Source organism: Thermobia domestica, chromosome 1 (assembly GCF_964235325.1).
Source record: "Thermobia domestica chromosome 1, izTheDome1.hap1.1, whole genome shotgun sequence".
NCBI classification, from domain to species: domain Eukaryota; kingdom Metazoa; phylum Arthropoda; class Insecta; order Zygentoma; family Lepismatidae; genus Thermobia; species Thermobia domestica.
In genome coordinates this window covers 337111567-337135191 of record NC_137454.1, presented here as the reverse complement: position 1 = coordinate 337135191, position 23625 = coordinate 337111567, and the positions used below count along the sequence as shown (strand labels likewise).

The 23625-nt window shown below is 36.5% G+C and overlaps 1 protein-coding gene across 4 annotated transcripts in view; it reads right to left on the bottom strand.

Moving 5' to 3' along the window:
* Positions 1–23625, bottom strand: part of KaiR1D (Kainate-type ionotropic glutamate receptor subunit 1D) — a 700763-nt gene that overhangs the window by 80233 nt on the left and 596905 nt on the right. For all 4 annotated transcript variants that reach the window (XM_081729531.1, XM_081729522.1, XM_081729548.1 and 1 more), the window contains exon 11: positions 2889–2973. In XM_081729531.1, coding sequence (XP_081585657.1) covers positions 2889–2973 — 85 coding nt within the window. The remainder of the gene's footprint in view (positions 1–2888; positions 2974–23625) is intronic.

Sequence of the window (23625 nt, the reverse complement as noted above, 5' to 3'; positions counted from 1 at the left end):
TGTGTGAAAAAGTACGTATTTTGTTTTTGTGTTGTTTATGCATAAGCAGTTACTTTCGAACCATTTTTTGGCTTGATCCAATACTCTACATGTGTTGTTCCTTAGCTCATTTACGGTTTTACCCTCTACAATTACGCTTGTGTCATCTGCATATAAAATTACTTCAAAATTCTTCAATATTCCAGGAAAATCATTTATATACAGTAGAAATAGGATTGGACCTAATATTGAGCCCTGAGGCACGCCGTTGCGGACTTGTCTTGGGTTTGATAAATATGTTTGTACATTCCCATTTTGTATGTGGGAGACTTCAACTGCTTGCGTCCTCCCCTGTAAATAGGTTTCCATCAGCTGTAGCACTTTCCCCCTTATGCCATAATGCTCAAGTTTTCGTAAGAGTATTTTGTGGTTAACTAGATCGAAAGCTTTGCTTAAATCATAGAAAATGCCTAAGATTAGTATTTTATCATTTAGCCCTTTTAGTATGTTTTTTATAAGCGTATATGTTGCCGTAGTTGTGTTTTTTCCAGTTACAAAACCGTGTTGTTCATGGCATAGTATCTGCTGTTTGTTCAAGAAATTTATTAGTCTCTTTTTAATTAGTTTCTCAAATATTTTATTTATTGGGTGTAAGAGTGATATCGGTCTGTAATTTTGTATCAATATTCTGTCTCCCTGTTTAAAGATTGGTTTTATTTTAGCTTCTTTTAATTTTGTTGGATATTTTCCTGTATTGAGACTTTCATTAAATAGGTATGTGAGTATAGGTACTAAATTCTGGCTGTTCTGCTTGATTATTTTAATTGGAATTTCGTCGCTTGTAGCTTTATTTGGGTTTAATCTATTTATTTCATAAAATACCTCATGTTCTATTATCGGCATGAGGAACGTAGTTTTGCATGTCCTAGGTTTAAAATTTCTTAATAGTTCAATAGCCTTTTCGCTATCTTGCGTCTTATTCGTTAATTTATCTGCAATATCGATAAAGTAATCATTAAATATTTCTGCTATTTGGTCAGGATTCGTGATCTGTATCTGATTAACGTAAAGACTAATATTGTTTTGTGTACGTTTATTTTCCCTTCGTGTATTTTGATTAACTACCTTCCACAATGTTTTTGTTTTGTTATTTGCTGTCATTATTTTGTTTGTGTAGTAACCTTGTCTAATATTACGTAATTTTCTTTTGTATTGATTTATAAATACTTTATTTAGTGTTTTATTTAGTGTAGTATTTCCTGTTTGTTGGGAGCTTTTCAGTAAACGTCTTTTTTAGTACAGTCGAACTAAACTTTACTTATGCACCTATCCTCGCAAGATCTTATTTGGGAGTCGTCGATCTTTTCCAAGACTGCGCCATTGTTATACCTGTAAAACTTGTTTATGGTGAGTGCTGCTTTATACACTTTAGCCACAATGTTCTCTTATAATGTTAGGCTTTCAAGTTAGGCCTAACGACATAAATTTTGCTGTATATATAACTTCCCACTAAAACAAATCATTACCAAATTGTAAATATGAATGTATACTTTGTTACAATCTATAATTCAATTAAAAGCTGATAAAACAAAAACATATTTATAAAATACAGAACCATGAACATATACTTAGTACATTTCAGCTAAAACTATATAATCTGAATTTAAACAATCCACATAATACAGTCTCATTTTTATCTTCTTCAAATATTTTCACTTTGGCATGTGTGTACTTATTGCAGCACTTCCCAACACAAACTCGAAGTGAATAACTTTCTCGTACTGCCCCCCACACAGAACATGGCTTTATGCTCGAAAGGGGCCTGTTTGATTACCGGTTCTGGAAGTTGACTCTTGCGCAACCACTGATTTTGCACATTCAGATTTTGAAACAACGCCCACTTTTCGTCGGATGTGCCAATCCGTTTCAGGAAACACACATCAGGCGGGTTTGCAGCAGTTGTCTGCACATTTCCACTCTTCTCTGGGCCTGAGTCGGGGTCAATTCATGTGGCACAATGCGGTAATTCGTGATGATTCTCCCGAGTTCGTATAGATGGCGCACTACAGTGGACTGGGACCTACCGAGTTCATTTGACAATCGTATTGTACTAGTAGATGGATTTTCGTCAATGATGTGTCGTATGACCTCAGAGATTCTTACCCTGCTGTGGTTGAACCTTGGCCCATCTTCGTCATTGTTTACAACTTGCGCGCTCTGGATCCAACAAGTTGCTGTACTATAGTTCACTGTAAGTTCTCCTTTCGCATGACAAACATTTTGGATCGCTGCTGCACTGTCATAACCGAGTTCGAACACATACAGTTAATAGTTCACGTATCAGAGGTTGTTGAGCATTCATTGTCACTGTCACTAAAAACTGACTGTAAATACTGACGGATTGACGGCCTCCGTATTACATAGCCCGCTTGCCACATTACCTCTTGTGCCAGTTTGATTTTGTAGTTAAGGTGAATCACGGTGTACACACGTGGCTGCTGTCTGGGTTGTGGAAATATTGCAAGACTTAAGATTCCTTTTTGTAATTGCGTAGGTTTGTATCTATGTAGTTTTAAAGATATTTTGATAAGTTTACCAGGACTAAGTGATGAAGGCATAAACAGACAACGCAATTGGCTCGTGGAGCTTTATCTTTTCAAACTAGAAATGTCAGAGACAAATATTTCCCAGAGCAGCATTTACGTATACCTAGTATACTGTTAGCTGGTGTTACCTCCGGAGTGACTCAGTTTGTTCACTTGCTTGTCATGCTCGAATTTAATGTGAAATCGGGAAAAACTATAACAAACAACAATCACTCCGTATTTAGGATAACTAGAACATATTTCCCGTTTTATCGGAACATGCTACATACATGTACGTATGTTCTTAATCATGTGTTCACTTACCTAAATTCATGAAAGGCATAGTAAAATCTACGGCTTGTTCTCGGTCGTAGGTGATGGTGAGATCTGCGATAGCTAGGTCAGCTTTCTGAAATCAACAAAAATAAATGAATATAAGTTGTACGGGTTGTAATTATACAGACTATGATAAAAAAAAAAATCTTAATTACAGGTACAACTGATCCCATGGTGTATTAATTTTTAGCTTTGAGCCCCATTGCTGTGCCCTTTAGAGTAAGGGAAACGGAATGAATTAAAGTAAATGATTTTGAAGTAATTGGTGGCAGGGGCGGATCCAGGCAGGGAATCGCCCCTCAGAAGAGGAAACTTTTTTTATTTTATATATAAATAAAATATATAGTTTATTTTTTGACGTTCTTAAAAGTAGCTCTAAGTAGCAGTATTACAACCCACCGCCCCCCCAGAAGTCCGTCCTGAATCCGCCCCTGATGGAATGGGAATGTGGGGGAGGGTAATGGAGAGAAAGCTGAGAAAATTTACGGACACGATGTTGTTCACATGTCCGTGAACCTGGCCCCACTCACACACGCACTAATTTTAAAACACGTGTCAAAAAGTAGTGTTCATTTAGTAACGACGACCTATGATGTTAAAAAAAATGTTTGTTATACAAACGTCAAAAAACAAAAAAGGTTCACGCAACCCACTCAATCGATGTGTATAAGATGAAACCCATACACAAGTGCTCTTATCAGAAAGCCAAGAGATACAAGAGAATCTTTAATGACGGCATCATCAAAGAAAACAATTGATCCTTCATTTCTATGATGAGATAACTAACACTAATTTTCTTTCTTTGCGATGTCGTCAGCACTAATTTAACACTAACTTTTTGTATGGGTTTGATCTGAAGCGGTTGAATGGTGGGGGCTAGCGTGAACCTACCTTAGCTCCATCCAAATCTTTTTATGTTTTTTGAAGTTTGTGAAACAGCACAATTTTTTAAAACATGATATGTCGTCGGTACTAATTGGGCACTAATTTTTGGTATATGTTTTAAAATTAGTGCTGGTGTAAGTTGGGCCAGATTCAGGAACATGTAGTTCACAACAAATTCTCGTGGCCCGGTATCGTGTTAGAGACTCCACACACCAGGAAGTAAGTATCAAGTACAATAACTCTACATTTATTTTACCTACGTATATAAGCACTGATAATACCCAAGTGACCTAGATACGTTCCACAAATATGTTATACGTTCCATTGTACATGAATGATCAATTTTAGATGCACCAGAATGACTCCCCATCACACAACAACAAGGTGGGTGCTTAATGTAATGTAAAATTGTCAGACCAAAAAATGGAGATGAAGTTTGAATGAGTCCTCCCTTATTCCCATGATTTAATATCTCTTGACGTTTACTTGGAACCTCGAAGGGCAAAAATACACTCCTAGTTGCTCGTAGGTAATTAAAGAGTTAGGTTTACGAAAGTCTCCTTCACAGTGGCGGATCTAGAAGATAAAAGCTGGGGGGGGGGGGCAGCCAGAACCCAGACTATGATAGGTACACTCATGTCCAAAATGATTGTCGTTTGTCTATAAATATAATAATGTATGAATATAATTTGATAACTATTTCGCCCGGTATTTCTTATAATGTTAGTATGTGTATAATTGGCAAAGACATGTATGTGGCAAATTTCATGTCAAAATAGCAGTAAATAAGAATAATATAACGAAAAGAACTTTCTTTTTGTCCACTTTTTAATATTTTATTTTACTCGTTCTAATTTTCGTATTTATAATTCTTTTCCTATGAAATTTATCACAAATATACATTTCCCAATTATACACATAGTAACAGTATTAAAAGTATCCTGCAAAATCATTATCAAATTATATTCTCACAACAAGTCAGTTATAGATATGCGACAATCATTTTGGACATGACTGTACATCATGAGTTTACTTATAAACTTTCAAAAATATGTAAATAATAGCATAAATTATTTTTGTCACTCAAACAGCTGGGGGATGGCTAGGTCCCAACGACCCCACGCTAGATCCGTCACTGCTCCTTCATATATTTACTCAATCCGAGTGTCCATACAAAATTCATAAATTCTCAAGAACTGCTTCATGGATCACCATCAATTTTGCCCAGGCTGTAGAGGGTTGAAAATTACGAGTTGACTACGTTGATTGATATGATTCATCCACCGGAAGTGGCAGAATTCAACCATTTCCGGTTTTTAGCGTTGATCACAATAGAACAAAAGTAATCGCTTAAACGTCCCAAGAATATATTTCAAGACCACCCTTAACTCTCTACTAAAACCGAAAGTAAAAGAAATTTATTGCAACATCTAGTTTCAATCTCGATGTACGATGGCAAAAATGTTAAGGTATATAGAGTAGCCAATCTTTGAAATCAATTTAGCATTCTCATAACAGGTACAATATTCTCTCTTAACCTTCTATTCCAACCGGAAGTGGCAGAAATCAATCACTTCCGATTTTAACTTAATCGATGTAAAGTAAAAAACGATAATAGACAGAGAGAAGCGGTTTTCTGCAGTGAAAGAAGCATCTCAAGAATATATGTAATCTCTAATCTACTCATTTCTCTTCTGAAACCGGAAGTGGTAGAAATCTGTTACCACTTTAGGTTTCAATAAGAAAATATCACGCCATACAAACCAAACTTCTTCACGTGGTGTACACGTGTCACTACTACTTGTTAATACTGTCTTTGTAATAAACAAAACAACATCGTTTTAAGTATTGGGTAGAGAAGGAAGCAAAAGTAAGTAGAGTAGTTGTGATTTAGTATGTTTCAAATGTGTCGTGGTCGATATATCGACCATCAGGTTGTCAGAAGGATAAATAATGTGCATAGTTATAAATATATAAGGAAAAATATTAGATTATATAAGATATTGGTTTGCTGAAGTTTATTGCTTTCAATATAACTCCTAATATTGTGTTTTATTGCGGTTGTTTGTGGTGAGATTGGAATAAAGCTTTGTTTTGTTTGAATCTCATCACAATTTGCATGGTAACAGCGTTTGTGTGCGGATAGCTTTGTATGCATTCAAGTTGTTATTGGTGAAGTTGTCAATGCACGGGCGCTGCGCTGGGCGGATTGAAAGTTCTATTCCTGAGCTTGGATATACGTTGGTATCCTTTGCCATCCGCGGTAATCATAATAATATGATTTCGTTCAACTGAATTCAACATATTGATTGTTATATCTGTCATCTTTTGACATTTTTTTGTTAAGTGTTAATAATACAGTTGAATAGCCAGTATTTGTCTATGATGATTTCATGATTACGGGATTTTCCTTTGTTTTTAAACGTACCAAATAATTTGGAATTTTAAGCTCCATTTTGTCATTTTCCAGAAAGTACACTTGCTTCTTAGAAACCCCCGCTTCATCATTAAGTTATCTCGTAAATAAGGATCTAAAAATAAAACCATATTTTTACAGTGCAACTCAGAAATCAGAATAACTGCAAAAATTATACACTGTAAAACATTTAATTTCTTAATTTTACACAAAATGGCAGTAATTTTTGTGTTATCCGAAGAAATAAAATCTGAATATTCCATGTGTAATGCTCTTTCCTTTACAGAAACTTTCTCCCTGAGACGCCACCTCCCAGACGATTCCTTACTCTTTTTTTAGTATCGTTATTTAAAGTTTATGCATTCCATTTATACATTTCTGTTCAATTATGTTATTCTGGAATTGGCTCTACTAATTTATTGCTTTGAATATACTGTTCTTGTATTTATGTGTCATATTTTTTAATACATGTATATTTCGTTTTAAATTATACTTTTGAAGTAATCAAAATTGTGGATATTGAAGAACAGGAGCGTACCACGGAGATCAACTGGTTTCGGACAGAACTTCGTAACTTAACATACATTTGTACGATTTCTGAATAAACTATACTTATTTAACAGTGAAATGATTGATGTGGCATGAAAATTTGATCCTACACTTCATCTGTACTCTTTCTCCTATAAAAAATCAAGTTTTATATTTTTTTCCCTGAAGATATAGGTGGAAGTATTTTACAGTTATTTATTATCTTTTCGCGTGCAGAATAATGCCCGTACAATATTATATAGATGTAGTGGCTTGTAGCTTTAGACGTCCCCGAAATCTTGGACTCCTTCCAAGAAAAATGTCTAATTCACGCCTATTGTATACCGAAATTATGATTACTCCCTAAATTTTTTAAACCATAGTTTCAAGTTTTGGAAAAGAAACATCGAGCATTCGTGAAAATCAAATTAATATGTCCAAAATGATGCAAAATATTCAAGTAGAAATAGTATATTTATAACTGCTTGGAACATGTATGTGTGTGTGTGTGTGTGCGTCATTGCTAAGAGAATGTGTGTCACAGTTGAGAGAAGACGCAATCGAACACTTAACAGCGTACTTTTTCTTTTACATTTACAGTATATAAATTACGATCGACATACTTTCTTTTAGCGCCGTCAGGATTTGCTTTTGCTGAATTTCTCGGAAACTAAACATTAGAATTTACCACTTGGAATGTCATTTTATTAAGTTTGATGTGATCTATCAAATGACAAATGTCTTATCCTTGGGAAATATTTTAGTTAAATAAAATTTATGTTTAAAATTAATTATAATTTTGGACTATATTCATTAACCATACTATGTAGCCTACTGTAGTTTTGTTAATGGCATAATGATAACTTTACGAGAGTTTGTATTTCAGTATCAAATTCACTTCTAACGAAAGAGTATTCTACTTTACGGGACAGGAGCATAAATGTTACGTAAAAATGATGAAAAACAACTGAAGGCTTTAAAAGGTGGGTGTGGGAAAGAACGGAGAGAATTAGTTGGGTCGAGCGGAAAACGAATGAGAAGATGTTAGAAATGATGAGGAGAAAAGAAGAGTTTCAGAAATTATTAAGAAGAGGAAAATAAACTGATTGGGACATTGGTTAAGAAGGAACTGCACCATGAGGAACGTGGTTGGGTGTATTGTGGCATGCAAGAGAGGAAGGTGGAGAAGAAAACTATAATTGATGGACGATATCAAAACAGAAAAATCATACCTGAAGACGAAGAAGTTAGCGGAAAGACCGTGGAGCGTGGAAACTTCTCAGATATGGCAAGTGATCTGCTAATAATGGCAGAATAACTATGATGATAATGATGATTCATCTCTAAAAGTGTCATAGTTCTCATACTGCATCAAGTTTTAGGTTTATGATTTAATTATTTTCATTCCCTTCCATTTTCTCGAAATCTACACATGAACTTTCCACACTCGAGAATAGCATTTCTTTTGTAGCTCAATAAGATATATCCCTTTATATATATATATATATATATATATATATATATATATATATATATATATATATATATATATATATATATATATATATATATCACCTTTGGGCTTTTTTTTTTACTTTAAAACGCTGCCAACACTGTAGAATTTAATGCTAAATGTATTCAGAGATTATGTTTATTCAAGTTTAATTTTCTATTTGATTACTTTTATGTCAGACCAAAGTTTGCTACTTCTATATGAAACAACAATAGCACAGAATCCTTATCAAGAATCGAACTCATAACTACGGGTATTAAATAGGAAAGCGTGACTTATGCCATACTTTCCATTTTATTTGTACAGTTTGATGTTTGCAACGAATCACACGAAGTCTTTATGGAAACATTTATAACTCTTTCCAGTTTTTAGCATCAAATATTTTCACTTTCAACACTTTTTATTATATCCATAAGGAATATTAATGAGGCGAAACTTGTTTTTTTTTGTTTAACGAAGCAAAAAAAAAAAAAAAAAATTGGTTGCCTCGTTACAAATAAGTTACCTCGTTCGTTTGTTGGACAAGCAATATGTCTTTTGTGCTATGAATGCAGAAGGACTTAATATAAAACGTGGCGAGTGAAATGAAGTGGCAACCAAGTCCTTTCGCTGTAATTTTATTGATCGTAACCCCACCCCAACGTTAAGTCGTTAAACGCTTTAACTGTTTGTTTTCAATTCTACTCAAGCAGGTATATCAACTGAAGGGGGTTTCTTTTTGTTTTCTTTTTGTTTTCTTTTTCTTGCTATTCTGTTTTCTCCACATATTCTCTCTCTCTCTCTCTCTCTCTCTCTCTCCAGTCTTTTTTTTTCTCTCTCTCTCTCTCCAGTCTTTTCTCTTTTTCTTTTTTTGTGGTTGAAGGGAAGGCAATAGAAGATATCAAAGAGGAGGGTTTTAGATCCACATTATCACATCAACAGCACAAACCATTTTAAGCTGAAGCAAATCGCAATCACTTGTTAACGACTCTTCCTCTTCTTGTCCCTTTCTCTCAGCCTCACAAGCACATATACAAACACACAGACCTCATACGATCAACTGTGTACTTTTTTGTATAAAATATTGTATATTTTACGAAAAAAAAGACGAACTTAAAAGGTAATTAACTTTTCCCATATATATAATGAACCGGCTTAAAGGCTTGATACGAATTAACGGCTTGCACGTTATGTGTAACCCGTTATATATAAGGTGTGTTCAAAAAGTATCGATTGTCAAAAATACATTTATTGATTTGGAAATCCGAAACACTAACCCCCTTCAAGGTAGTCTTCTTGGTAATGCACACACTTCTCCCAGCACTCCCATGATTGTTGGGAAACACTTCTAGAACGCAGGTTTTTGAATGGTGAGCAACCGTGTCGTCACGTTTTGCATGATGTCTTTTCTTGACTCAAATTGGGTCCATTTTAGTGGCATTTCAGCTCTTAAATAACCAATAGTCACATGGAGCTATGCCGGGTGAGTAGGGAGCGTGACCACACACAGGAATGTTGTGTTTTGCGATGAAAGCCTGAATCAATTCGCGAACACTCTCCTCATGCCCAAATTTTAGTTCAAAATTAAATGTACCCATTCGATTGAATGGTTTTCTCTTGGGCATCATCAAGTTTTTCGCAAAATTTGATATAATTCGCGGCTCAAGTTTTTCTGTCATTTTACAAAAGACTAAAATCCGACGACAGCTCACTACATGTTGGCCAACTGCCAGCGACTGACCTTTTCTGCGAGCGGGAAAAAAATCACGACTGCGCATGAGTGTCCCCTCTATACCTACACTGACGAAAGTCTCCCGGGCTTCATTGATTTACGCGGGAAAACATGTTCGATACTTTTTGAACACACCTCGTATGTGTACACACTTTATATTAAGGGACTTCACTACAGCGAAATTAAACTACCGCTAATTTTTAGAGTTTTTCTGTAATATCTTCAAAACAAATAAAAATATTCGAAAAGCAGAAACGTAGTGAACTTGACAATACGATTTTGCATGTGGTACCGTTATCACAACTCATTTAGCTGCTTTCGATTTGTAACTGTAGATAGATTTAGCATTTTTTGCGGGTTCTGTAAATAGCGGCATACCAAAAGCAGATAGGTGAATTGTGGAAAATGTACCACTTCCAAAATTGTATTGTCTAGTTCACTACGTTTCTACTTTTCGAATATTTTTATTTGTTATGAACATGTTACAGAAAAACTCTAAAATTAGTGGTAGTTTAATTTCGCTGTAGTAAAGACCCTTAACTAATAGAGTTAAAGGCTTGGTACGAATTAACGGCTTGCACATTATATATATATATAACTCGTTATTATATATTTACACGCACTGATTCGTTATATTAGTGAGCAAAGTTAAAGGCTTGCTTCCAAATTAAAGGGTTACATATGAAATACGAACCACAAACTAGTATCAAGGCTTTAAGTCGGCTTGTCTTGTACATATTAGAGCAGGAAAGAAGATCATTGCAAGACATATTTTATAACTACCAGTGTAATCCCAGCCATATTTATGATTCGCTGCCATACTGTTGCAAGATGTGCCGATTAGTAGCAGTTTAATTATTATTGATGTTCACTGCAAAATGCTTTATTGCATGTAGAATGGCATCTCTGGTGGGAGTGAGCTGTCCTTTGAGTTTTGTTTAATATTATTATTTAACGAAACGTGGGCCCACATTTTAAGGTGGAACCCGAGCCGTCATAATGTATTCAATGTTCTCCCACCGGAAATCGAACCCGGAATCCCGTGCACCAAATGTGTATACGTAAACCACCAGGCCACCGACAAGAGTTACGATTCTTTCAATCAGGGGAAGAAGTGAAACTCACATGTTCCTAGGGTATGGAAATTTTCATACACTGCAGCGTTGGTGTGTCACTCAAAGGAGCAAGGTTTTGAGAACGGACTTTATCGTGCATCACAATAGTCAGTCTTGCTTAGAACTAACACAATTTCCTTTGTAAAGTAGTACGAAGGTGATGTTCTAAAATCCGACGGTAGTACACGGTATGCGCTGTCTGGCCTTCAAGAATCGCACAATGGAGTAGACGCCCTCCATATCATACACTTCAATCACCGCGTACGTTAACCATATATCCAAAAGGGAGCTCCGAACTTCTTTTTAAAATTACCTCCGGTTACTTCCGGCTGCAATAGAAAAATAAAATCAGAGATAAAATATATTCTTAGTATTAAATCCATATTTAAAAACTGTTTGTTGCTGTTTGTAACAAAAAACAGTGGATTTTCAAACCACTTTCGCTTTCATTAGATCTATAGAAGTTGAGAAAAAATTCATTCTCGGGGCACTGAATCTGTGTTAAAAACCGTTTCCCGATATCACTGACCATCTTTACTATATAAAAATCAGTATTGAAACCGGAAGAACTAGTATATTTCAACCACTTCTGGTTTCGATAGAGTATTGAGGTCGTGATGGTATGTTCTCTTAAGACGCTGAATCGATTACAAAAAAAAGTTTCTGTTCTTTAGCGATGGACGTTGAAACCGAAAATTGTTGATTTCTATCATTTGGTTTTAAATAGAGGGTTAACAAAGGAGGTGAAATCTATTCTTGGGACGGTGAATGGATTGAGAGAAACCGCTTTTCGGTATCTTTGACCGTTTTTATTCTACGGAAATCAGTATTGAAACCGAAAGTACTAGTCAACTACTTTCAGTTTCCATAGAGCGTTGCGAATGGCGACAATATATTCCCTTGAGGCGCTGAATCGATTGCAAAAAAACTGTTTGTCGCTATCTATTACTATTTTCGTAATAGAGCAAAAAGCGTTGAAACAGTAAATGACTAATGTCAACCACTTTCCGTTTGAATAATAGGTTAATGGAGGAAATGGAACGCTGTTACGCTGAATCAATTGCGAAGAACCTCATCTTGGTATTTCTGACCGCTTTTGTTCTGAAACCTGTCAACAGACAGACTTAGCTGTTCTATAAGACTTCTGACACTTATACATAGCCCAGTTTGAAAGTCCAATAAATGCTGTAATTTCCGCAATTTCAAGTTCAAATTCAATATTTCTTTCTTTCTAAATCAAAAGTTGTTAGCTTAATTTTCAGCGGCTAAATTTTGAACTTACAGTAGAAAACTCGTATTCCATTCTACATATAACTTATGTTATCTTCTAAGACTAATAAAATTGCAAAGTCTATTGTTTTTATCTCTTTTATGACACTATTTCCGGATTACACACTTCTCAGCGGAGAAAACATTCAACTGATTTGTTGAGCATAATGCATAATTAGAAACCTGTAACTCGAGAACCAGGATGAGTAGCGACTTCGAATTTCTTGTAAAACAAAATTTAAATCTTTACTTTTCAAAGGTATATAGATTGTTGCTTTATATCCGAGCACTTTTGAGGGGTCCTCACCTTAAAAGATACCGCTCCACCACTACCGCTCGTGTTCTATTGGACCGTAGCATTGTGGACTATCAGACGGTACCGAAGTTTCCATTGCAACCAAACTCCGGCGCAGGACAGGCATGGGAAGTTTGTCCCTCTCCTCCCTACACGCTTTCCTTATATCATTCAGGGGGGAAATGTTGAAGACGTTCCAACAGTCCAAATGCGCAAAAATCCATTGGATTGGTATCTGGGCTTTTCACAGGAATATCTTTAAACGGAATGACACGAATTTCTAATTCCTCTACTATTTCCTGATAAAAACATAGTGACGTTCTGGCAGTATGACTCGAAGCTTTGTCCATATGGTCATCATCTGGTTCGCGTCAATTTCATACGATTGTGGGATGTCTCTCCGATAGATAGGAGTGTGAATGGAAGTATCTTGGATTCACTTTCACTTTTTTTGTCTACCTTGTGTATCAGCAACTTACTCTCATATCCGAATCACGTAACAATTATAAAGCTACGATGGAAACTTTCTCTGAACTGACGAACAAAGTTGCTGACCCCTTTCCGTCAATATCACGGTACGTGATTACCCAAATGTGATCACCAGCAGTGAGATGGACACATGATATATCAATTGTGACAACTTTCTTCCATTTGGAACCCGTCAGGTACTTTTCAGACAGTTTCCTGCAGTTCGTCTTACGTTCGGCAATGTGATGCGGTAGCAGGTGATGTATGAGTATATGGGCATTCGCACACACTTCAATTAAGACGCTTACTAATTGTTTTGTTCACAGTTGACAGTGCGAGTTGGAATCTGTGGTTCATATCATATTGCGTCGGGGAATTTCCTTGGAACGCCAATCGACGGATTCCCCTTGTCACGTTGCTCGTAGCGCTCTCCTGGTGGTTTCCGTGGGTGAATGTTCCGCAAGGGGAGTCTGTTGTGTGTAACGGGCCACAATAGCTTTTACAGTAGTTACCTCGAGTATTAATCCATTCTCCCGACACTGTTTCAGAATGCGTATGTACGAAAACTTAGCATGTAAAAGGGTCTTTACACAAGCTCCCAACATTAGTTGATTTTCGGCGCCATTTGATAAGACTCACACACCTGCAAGGTCAGACACAACACTGCAAGGTCAGACACAACTCGCCATTAAACTCATAGTTCTAGCCTGATACGCCAAATCGCAGCACAGAATCCAAATGGTCGGATATATAGCGAACAACCTTCTTAATAATAGTTGCGTAATACTAAAAGACGATTTTATTTCTAAAAAAAGTTTTAGCGCTGTTTTTCAGTAAATTTCAATAAAGGAACATAGATCTTCTATTTATTGCTGTACCCAACATTACCTGAAACTACAAGAGAATAACCGACTTGTGGAAGCGATGCAACTTGAGAGACCTCATTACTATCAAGATGTTGCTTGTTCACTGAAAAGCGTCATAGAGGCCTATTTTAATTTTTTCCAACAATTTCTAAAGAAGACACATAATGATGAATTGGTATATAGCTCTACTCTTCAGTAGTTAATTTAATTTGAGTTTGGACAAAAGAAAAGCGAACATACCTGCTATTTTGATATAATTAGTTCCAAATAAGGAAGATCAATCAATATCTTGACAAATATTGTTAGCAGATCATTAGGAACAATCATTTCAAAAGGTCTGCAAAGCTACTACAACAAGCACTTTTGCATAAATCATACGGGGTGTATTGATGATGGAAATGATAATAATAGTTAATTAATTTACGTTCATTCATTTCAAAGTATATAATACAAATGATGAACAGGCTTTTCATCGTAATATTTGTACAACGCATAATGAAACAGAATACAGGGTGGGGCAAATAAAAGTGGCCCGGAGAACATACAGGGTGGGGCAAATAAAAGTGGCTCGGAGAACAGAGTTCCAGGGTACAAAGAAACACAACAAAGGAAAGGAAATAGTTCGCTAACCTACTTGTAGCATATGTTGAAAATGACCACAATTCATCTCTTGGCACTTTTGGGTCCTAGTTAGCAAGTTGCAGAAGGCAGATCGAAGCTGGGCTGCTGAAATTGCTGCAATCTCATCAGAAATGTTCTGCTGCTGTTCTTGAAGACTGTGAGGGTTATTGTGATATACCTTAGACTCGAAATTTCCCTACATAAAGTAATCGCACACGGAGAGATCGCAGGTGGCCAGCTAGGGCCGACACCACACTGACCTCTGTTGGTAACTATGTCAGGAGTGAAGATTATGTAAATGTGATCCATGGTTCGGCGGGCTATATACGCAGTTGCTCCATCCTGTTGGATGTAACCGGAGGTCTTTTAACTCTGGAGCATTTTCTGGTTATCTGCGTCCACAATTTCAGGTATTCAGATACGTTTCAAAATGTGTTTTGCTTGTTCAAAACAGATCCTGTCTGACGCCATTTTCTGACTAATCGTTGCATTCTACTCTTTCCTGGCACATTTACACCATGAAATTCATAAGCAAACAACTAACCACACTCCTTTCACGAATTTGTTTTCACGTAACTTTCCACAACGAACATCCTCTGCTGCACTGTGAGTCTCATCTTCATCTGTGCACTGCTCAACTTACACTGACACAGCCCACACTAAGATCTGAACCGGTGGTGTACATACACGTGGTGTTGTTCTATGCATACATTCACGTTCAATCGTATCCACTCGTCACTTGTATTTAACCCACCCTGTAGATAGCAGAGGGTAATAAAACAAATGCAATTTACGTATGGAACAACGTAGATTAGCAAAAGCATAAGTAAAATAATTAGGTAATATTAGTATTTCTTCCAATACACAACTAGGATCATTATTCTGAATCGAGCGCAGTCAGTTTATCCATCTGAGGAAGGGAGGAAACAGGAGAATGAAATAACACCAAAATGGATAAGTATTTCATAGACGAACTTTAAGTAACTTAACAATGAATCTTCTATCTTGATTGATAAGTGCTATAGGTCATTCAAGGGCGTTGGTGCTATATTTCCTTGATGAGTTGTGGCTGGTCATGTGGCGAAAAGCAAAATTCAACAACAAATCAGAATTTTTTTCTAAAATAAGATGTGGTAAACACTATGACGTTAGTTTGTGTATTTTTCTAAGTTTGAAATGAGAAAGAGTGAAGTGTGTATAAAATACATTTGAGCCCAGATATGCAGACTTTGCAAGATAAAAAAAATGAAGACAACTGCATGTGAAAAGGTAGGGGAACGCATGGCGTCACGCTGTACTCCTTGCCTATCTTTGTCCATTGTAATTTTTTAGGAAGTGGGAGGACGTCATAGATATGGAAGTGGGGTAACGACGCCCTCCCGCATCCCCCTTCGATTTTGCCCCTGACAACAATAAAATTTGACGTAGTCATGTCTTATTACAAGATCCTCAAACATAATTTTACTCTTGAGATAAGTTTCTTGAGACAAAGTTTTCTGAAATCACCTCTTAAAGTTGTATTCATACTTCATAAATAATTGTTTAAGTAATAACTGCAGCATGACTCGATTTAAATGAAGAAATAGGAGCGTGAACATTTACTGTGGTAGCCTGTATCTTTTATCTTCTTTTGTTACATACTCTACGCAGGAGTAAAAGTGGATATGAAAAGGTTGGGGGACGACATGTAGTGGAATGACGCACGACTTTTCCCCTGCCCATCTTTGCCCATTGTAATTTTTTAGGAACTGGGGAGACGCCGTACATATATTTTCAAGGTGGGAGATGGCGTACCCCCGCGTTCCATCTCCCTTTTACCCCTGATTCCTCGGACAAAATGAGAAGCATTGCAATGAGTTGTTTTCCGTGTGCTCAGCTTTCCTTGTAAGTAGAAGGGAGTTAGGATTTAGAATTCAGGGCTTTGAACATCGATGGCCATTTAACCCGTCACGTATGAGGGATGATGTCCCTCGGCGAGCAAACTATCCGGGGAAAGGGAAGGAAGGAAGCGGCCTGGAACTTCTATTAGGTACCATCCCGGCATTTACTTGGTGTGAATGAAGAAAACCCAGGAAAACCTCATTCAGGATGGCTAGCCTGGAAAAGATTTTTACACTCATTCGACCGAGTGCTCCCACCGGGAATCAAACCCAGGACCTCTCACACCGAAGGCGAAAGCGTTAGCGACTACGCTACACGAGGTCACCTTAGGAGATAGAAGCTCAATGCTTCTATTTACATATTTATTTTGGTTCAAAATCAGGAGGTGTATACCCAAGACTTAAATGCATAGGATAGCTTGCTAGCATTTCTTCATACAATTAATAGTCCTCATCACTGCGAAATTAAAATACCGCTAATTTTACAGTAATTATGTGATATCTTCAAATAGATAAAAGATAATCAAAAAGTGGACAAGACCTCCCTAGACAATATTATTTTGCGTGAGATACCGTTATCAAGACTCATTTATCTGCTTTCAATTTCCAGCCATTTAGAAAATCGGCATTTATTTTCGCGTTTCTAAATAACTGCATATGGAAAGCTACTAGGTGACTCGTGATAATGGTACTTCATGCGAAATAACATCGTCTAGGGAGGTCTTGATCCACTTTTCGACTATCTTTTATCTATTTGAAGATATCACATAATTATTGTAAAATTAGCGGTATTTTAATTTCGCAGTGACAGGGACTCTTAACGGCTGTAGCTGATTGAGCAGAGTCAAATTGTGTATTCACCTTCATCATACAGCACACATTTCAAAAAGTGAAATTACAAAACTGAGAGATCGATAACAAAGTATCAGGGAGAAAGTTTTTTTTATTTATTTTTACCTATTCATATTTATTGTGCGTTTAGCAATAACTAATACCATTTGCAATGATTGATGAAATATTATTTATTAAGGGAAAAGTGCTGTGAAAGCTAAAGCAATTCGAAGGCTTGAAGTTGATTGGGGCTGGCCATTTTTGTGACGTGTGTCTTTCTAACTAAATGGACACAAGTAATGCTGAGTCAATCAAATGTGATTGATTGTTTTTGGTATTAGGAGACTTTGAATAAGTTATCTGAATGCAACTAATGGGTTTCTATTCTACGATAAAGTTCTGCTTAGTGTACTATTTGTTTCGGGCTGTAATTGATGGAACAAAAGCACAATTGCCATTCTTGTTAAAGAGTAATTCTTCGTGGGTATCATAGTTACTTATCTTACAACTAAGACAACTAAAACCTCTGCAGAAAATGTATTCGCGAACACTTGGATTGCTAAATTATTTGATTCTTATAAGATAGGTAAGCTGAACTAGAATTAAGCTATCATTTTATAATTGTATGACCTGTATTACGTAAGAATTTTATATTGAAATTATTTCTGCATACGACTAAACCGCTTGTTTAGACATGCATCAAACTGAACTATCGCGCATAATTAAATATTGATAAATGCTCTTCAATATGTTCCTATGAGGGTGATTCAGAAAGTAATGCCCCCAAGGTGATATCTTTATTTTCGTTTCACAGATAGCACAGATTCAGGTATCAGTGGAAAGCTTGCAATATCAGCTAGAAATGGTGATATCTTTTTTCAACCATAGTCCCCATTACGAACAACACACTTGCGCCAATACGAAACAAGGTTTTTCATGACGTCGGTGTAGAATTGTGGTAGCTGCTGGCGACACCATTGTCGAACTGTTGCTTCCACCTCCGCGTCGCAACTGTAGCGTTGGTCCTTAAGGTGATCCTTAAGTTTGGGGAAGAGCCAAAAATAGCTGGGCGCAAAATCTGTTCTATAGGCAGGATTAAGCAGAATGTCAATAACAGTTTGCCAGCAGATGGGACAATTTTGAAGTTTATGACGGAGGAAAGGACTTGGCGGTACGTCATTGACGCTTCGTTTCTGGGTCGCAATGGTGTATCCACGACTCGTTGCCGGTGATGAATGTTCTTGGGCGCAAACCTTCCGCAGTCAGAAATTCAATGACAGCCCGCTGTTTCAATCAAACGTCACTACTGAATGCAATGAATTGCTCCATTACTCCGGAACGAGAAGAGATAAAAGGTGAAACATTTTATAACTTAAACAACGGAAACGAAGCGTCAGTCGATGGAGTACTGCCATACGTCATCTCCTCCGCCAAAAATTCAAAGTTGTCCCATCTGCTGACAAAGCATTGATGACATTATGCTTCATCCTATCTACAGTCTGGGTTTTGCGCCCTGCTACTTTTGGCTCTTCTCCAAATTTAAGGATCATCTTGAGGGCCAACACTACAGTTGTGACACAGAGGTGAAAGCAGCAGTTCTCACCCACCATAATTCTTCGCCGAAGGCAAGAACAACTTTGTTTCTCGTTGGCGCAAGTATGTTGCCCGTAATGAGGACTATGTTGAGAAATGAACCACCATTTGTAGCTGTCATTGCAAGCTTTCCACTGATATCTGTATCCATGGTATCTGTCAAACATAAATAAAGGAACCACCTTGGAGGCATTACTTCTGAGTAGTGATGTGAGATGGAAAATTTTCCGCGAGCTTTTCCGGAAAATTTTCCGTTTTTTAAATAAAAATATCAGTAATCAAGTAACAATTCCTCATTAATCTTAAAATTGATTGAATTCATATATAGAAATGTTAAAAAGTGAAAGATCATTTAAAGAATCTGAAAATTTTCATGGCTCAGACAATTTTCAGTACAATGTAGGAACAAGTGAAACAATTTTTCATGAATCGAAAAATTGTCTGTCCTGTACGAAAAAATTGAAAAACTTTTTATGAGTCGGAAAATTTTCATTATTTTGAAGGAAAAACTAAAACAACTTTTTGTGAATCGGAAAGTTTTATTTGTCCGTAGAAACAAGTGAAAGGAATTTTCATAAATCGGAAAATTTTCATTATTATGTAGAAACAAGTGGAAAAAGCTTTTCATAAGCCGGGCATTTTTGGATATTATGTATAGTGATGTTAGGTGGAAAATTTTCCACTATATTTAACTGCATATTGAGCTACAAATTTGAATTCCGTTCTTATTCGTTCAGCTACATATTTATCCGTTCAGCTACATACTTATCCGTTCAGCTACACTACTTATACAGCACCTCTTATGACCTGCTCACATTTGTGAAATTCATAATTAGATAACTTTAGGGCTGGACTGTATAAAATTAATTATGATTGCCACAAATGCCAAAATTATAACAACATTCCGGGAACTTTTTGACAGTCCTTCGTATATCTCATCTTTCTGCATTTTTCCCGCTAAACGCTAACAATATGTATTGTAGAATTTAAGCCCTTGCGTTACATTGACGTCAATTTGGATGTCATAAGATACTCCGTTGCAAAATACCAGCGACATCCACGTGGATGTCATAAAATACTCCGTTGAAAAATACCAATGACATCCATGGGGATGACATAAAGTATCCCGTTGAAAATAGCAGTGACATCCATGAGAATGTCATAAAATAATCCGTTGCAAAACACAAGCGACATCCATGTGGATGTCATAAAGTACTCCGCTGAAAAATACCAGTGACATCCATGTAGATGCCAAAATACTCGGTTGCAAAATACAGTACCAGTGACATCCATGTGGATGTCATAGAATACTTCGTTGTAAAATACCAATGACATCCATGGGGATGACATAAAGTGCTCCGTTGAAAATACCAGTGACATCCATGGGGATGTCATAAAATACTCCATTGCAAAATACCAGCGACATTCATGTGGATGCCATAAAATACTCTGTTGCAAAATACAGTACCAGTGACATCCATGTGGATGTCATAAAATACTCCGTTGAAAAATACCAATGACGCCCATGGGGATGTCATAAAGTACTAAGTTGAAAATACCAGTGACATTCATGGGATGTCATGGAAATGTATCCTTTATGAAGGGTTGTATTAAGCCTGGAGATGATTTTTTTATAATGGATGCAAGGGACGATATAGTTCTATTTCTCCTTAGGTGACAGCACTTTACTGAGAGAAAAGAAAAAAATCTTTTGTCTCAGTATATGGTAGGCCTAAGCGAGTCTTGTGTTTGTTTTGATAATAAACAATTGGCCACACATGTGTTCAGTTACGGCACACATGTGTTTGTTTTCACGATAAATAATTGTCAACTTCGATATCGTATATCGAGATCGAAAAAAGAAGAAAAAACTTGCCCTTGATCTACAGTCTGTGTTGTCAACCTGAAGTAGCATAAAATCCCTTCCGATCATGAACATTTCTCTTTTTCAGTCTAAATGTTCCACAATGCAAATCTTTTTTAATCAGTAATCTGAACGCTATCGTCGAGCGTGCAAAATAACTATGCTTTATATAATGGTATAGATAGTCTTAACAGTAAATGAACATCTGGTATTATAGCACGCACATAGGAAAATGACACCTGGAAGGCAAGGGGTTAATATTGTTATCACATGCTTACATATAATTGAACAACTTACAGAACTATTTTGATGTAATATAACAGCTATTTTTTCTCATTTCATTTCAGAACTGGGTACACTTATCGACATGTGAATAGATCAACTAAACTATTTTTTAAACGTTGAACGTTGAACGTACATTTCAGAAGTAGTATGATTCTCTGGAAACAAGTGCCATCACTTATCATTTTGCTAGTGGAGTTGCAACTAAATAATGGAATGCATTCTTTGACTGAACAATCTGTGCAGAAATTACAACATAATCACTGTGAGGAATACCAGAGACTTATATCGCACATCTTGAACACCGCATCTACAAACATATTTCCAGAAATACAACACTTATCCCTCTTATATTCGGAAAATGACAACATAATTAAATCTGTTTTGGAACACATGTTGGAAGCTAATTGTGTCCCTGTGTTTATAGTGAGTTTTGGTAACAAGTTGGACAGTCGGAAAGTAAGGAAAGTACCGTATCCCAGGAGTGACGATATGATTATTCTATTTCCAGAAAATGTACAGAAATTTGAATATGTATTGAACACTACGAAGAATGCATTTTATTGGAACAACAGAGCGCATTTTCTTGTAGTTCTGTTAAATACATCGTTTCATAATGTCCAACTCAATCTTGAAAGAACATTGACAAGATTGCTCAGGAATCAAATTACGAAACTTACCGTGATGTTATTCCCAGAGCACAATCGGAGTAACAAGTGGTTAGTGAACAATTTTAACGTCACTGTTGTGTCGTATAACCCATTCTCAAAGAAATTCTACACTGAGTCTGTACCATTAGTCTTAACACAGAAGATCGTTTTGGTACTAAGAACCGCATTTGTCTTTAACAACATAGAAAATCTTCATGGTTACAGCCTTCGAGCAAACACTATAGCTGGTTCATCGTTACCAATCTTCTCACTTACCAAAAAGGACGGAGAGTATGTATTTGGCGGTTACGTACCAAAGATTTATGAAATTTTAAAACAACATATAAATTTTACTTTAGAGTTGTACAGAGTACATGGTAGCAAGGAGTATGGAATTATGCTTCCTAACGGAACTTTAACAGGCGTCACAGGGGACTTACAACGAAAAGAAGTAGACATTAGTTACGCAAATATTGTACTTTATTACACACTTCTTAGATTCATTGAGTTTTCCGAGTTTTATGACATTCACTCTGCCACAATATTAGTTCCAAAAGGAAATCAAATTCCTACGTGGAAATCCTTGATGATTATTTTTCGACCCAAAGTATGGATTTTCATTGTAGTATTACTGTTCATAGTATCAGTAACTTTCAAAATGTTTGTCATCATTGTACATGTCAAAGAATCCACAGATTTCTGTTCAATAATCCTGCGAATGTTTAGCATCGTACTACAAATGTCTGTTCCAGATACAAAACCAGATGCGCTGAGGTTACTTTATTTTTCATGGATATATTTCAGCTTAGTACTAATCTCCTTGTTTACTGGAGCTATTATTAGCTTTTTAACTATTCCCTTATATTACTCCGATATCGACACGCTGCAAGATTTATCAAACACTAAAACAACTCTCACAGGACTTATGTATTTCAAATTGGTGCTAAATGACCCCAGTAATCCGGTTTTGATGAAACTGTACAACAACTATGATGTTAGTAGTAATTATGACGATATTCTTACACAAATATTAGAAGGTAAGGAAATAGGACTCGTCACAACCAGGCCTTTGTTAGAATATCTAACCCGTAAGTCAAATCCTTGCTTTATGTGTAACAACCATTTCCATTTCTTGGGTGAAACTTTGGGAAATCAACTTCGCGGTATTCCTTTTTCAATAGGATCTCCAATTATCCCTCGTGTTAATGCAGTATTACGAAGGATTCGGGAAAGTGGACTCATTTTTAAATTCTATACCGATGAAGTAAGGCTTGCCGAGTTAGAAAGTATTTGTGATGAGCCTTGTAACCCACTGGTAGTACTTTCATTAGAACATTTACAATTATGCTTTCTTGTTTTGTTAACAGGTTTAGTTGCATGTTTAATAGCATTTTTAGGTGAAGTCTTTTACAGTAAAATTCACTTTTGGAAGACTCAGAAGAAACTCATATAGGGGAGCACGGCGTCTCAGTAGCAGAGTGCTTACCTCTTGTGCATGGGGACCCTGGTTCAATCCCAGGTTACGTAAGTTTGTGGTAGGAAATATCGTGTCCGTGGGTTTTCTCGAGGTACTCCCGTTTTCTCCCACTTTCTCATTCCGCCAATTATTCCATCGCCATTCACTTGCCTTAATCATCGTCTCCCTTAGCCTAAAGGACATAATTATGGGACGTTAACCTGAACGAAAGAAGCTCATATGTGAAACAAAGAATAAGAGACACAGAGCGAATTGTGACTGAAATGGAAATATAACAAAAAGCGCGTTTCCCTTCAGTAAGATCCAGGAAAAAATAACGAAGAATTGAATAATGGACGCAGTAAAGATACAAGAGGTATAATATTAAGCGAATATGCTATGTCTTTTGTTGTGGAATTCGAAACAGAGATTTCTAGGATGTTAGAATATTGGAGGTGAATTTGAAAATAATGTAAAGTGAA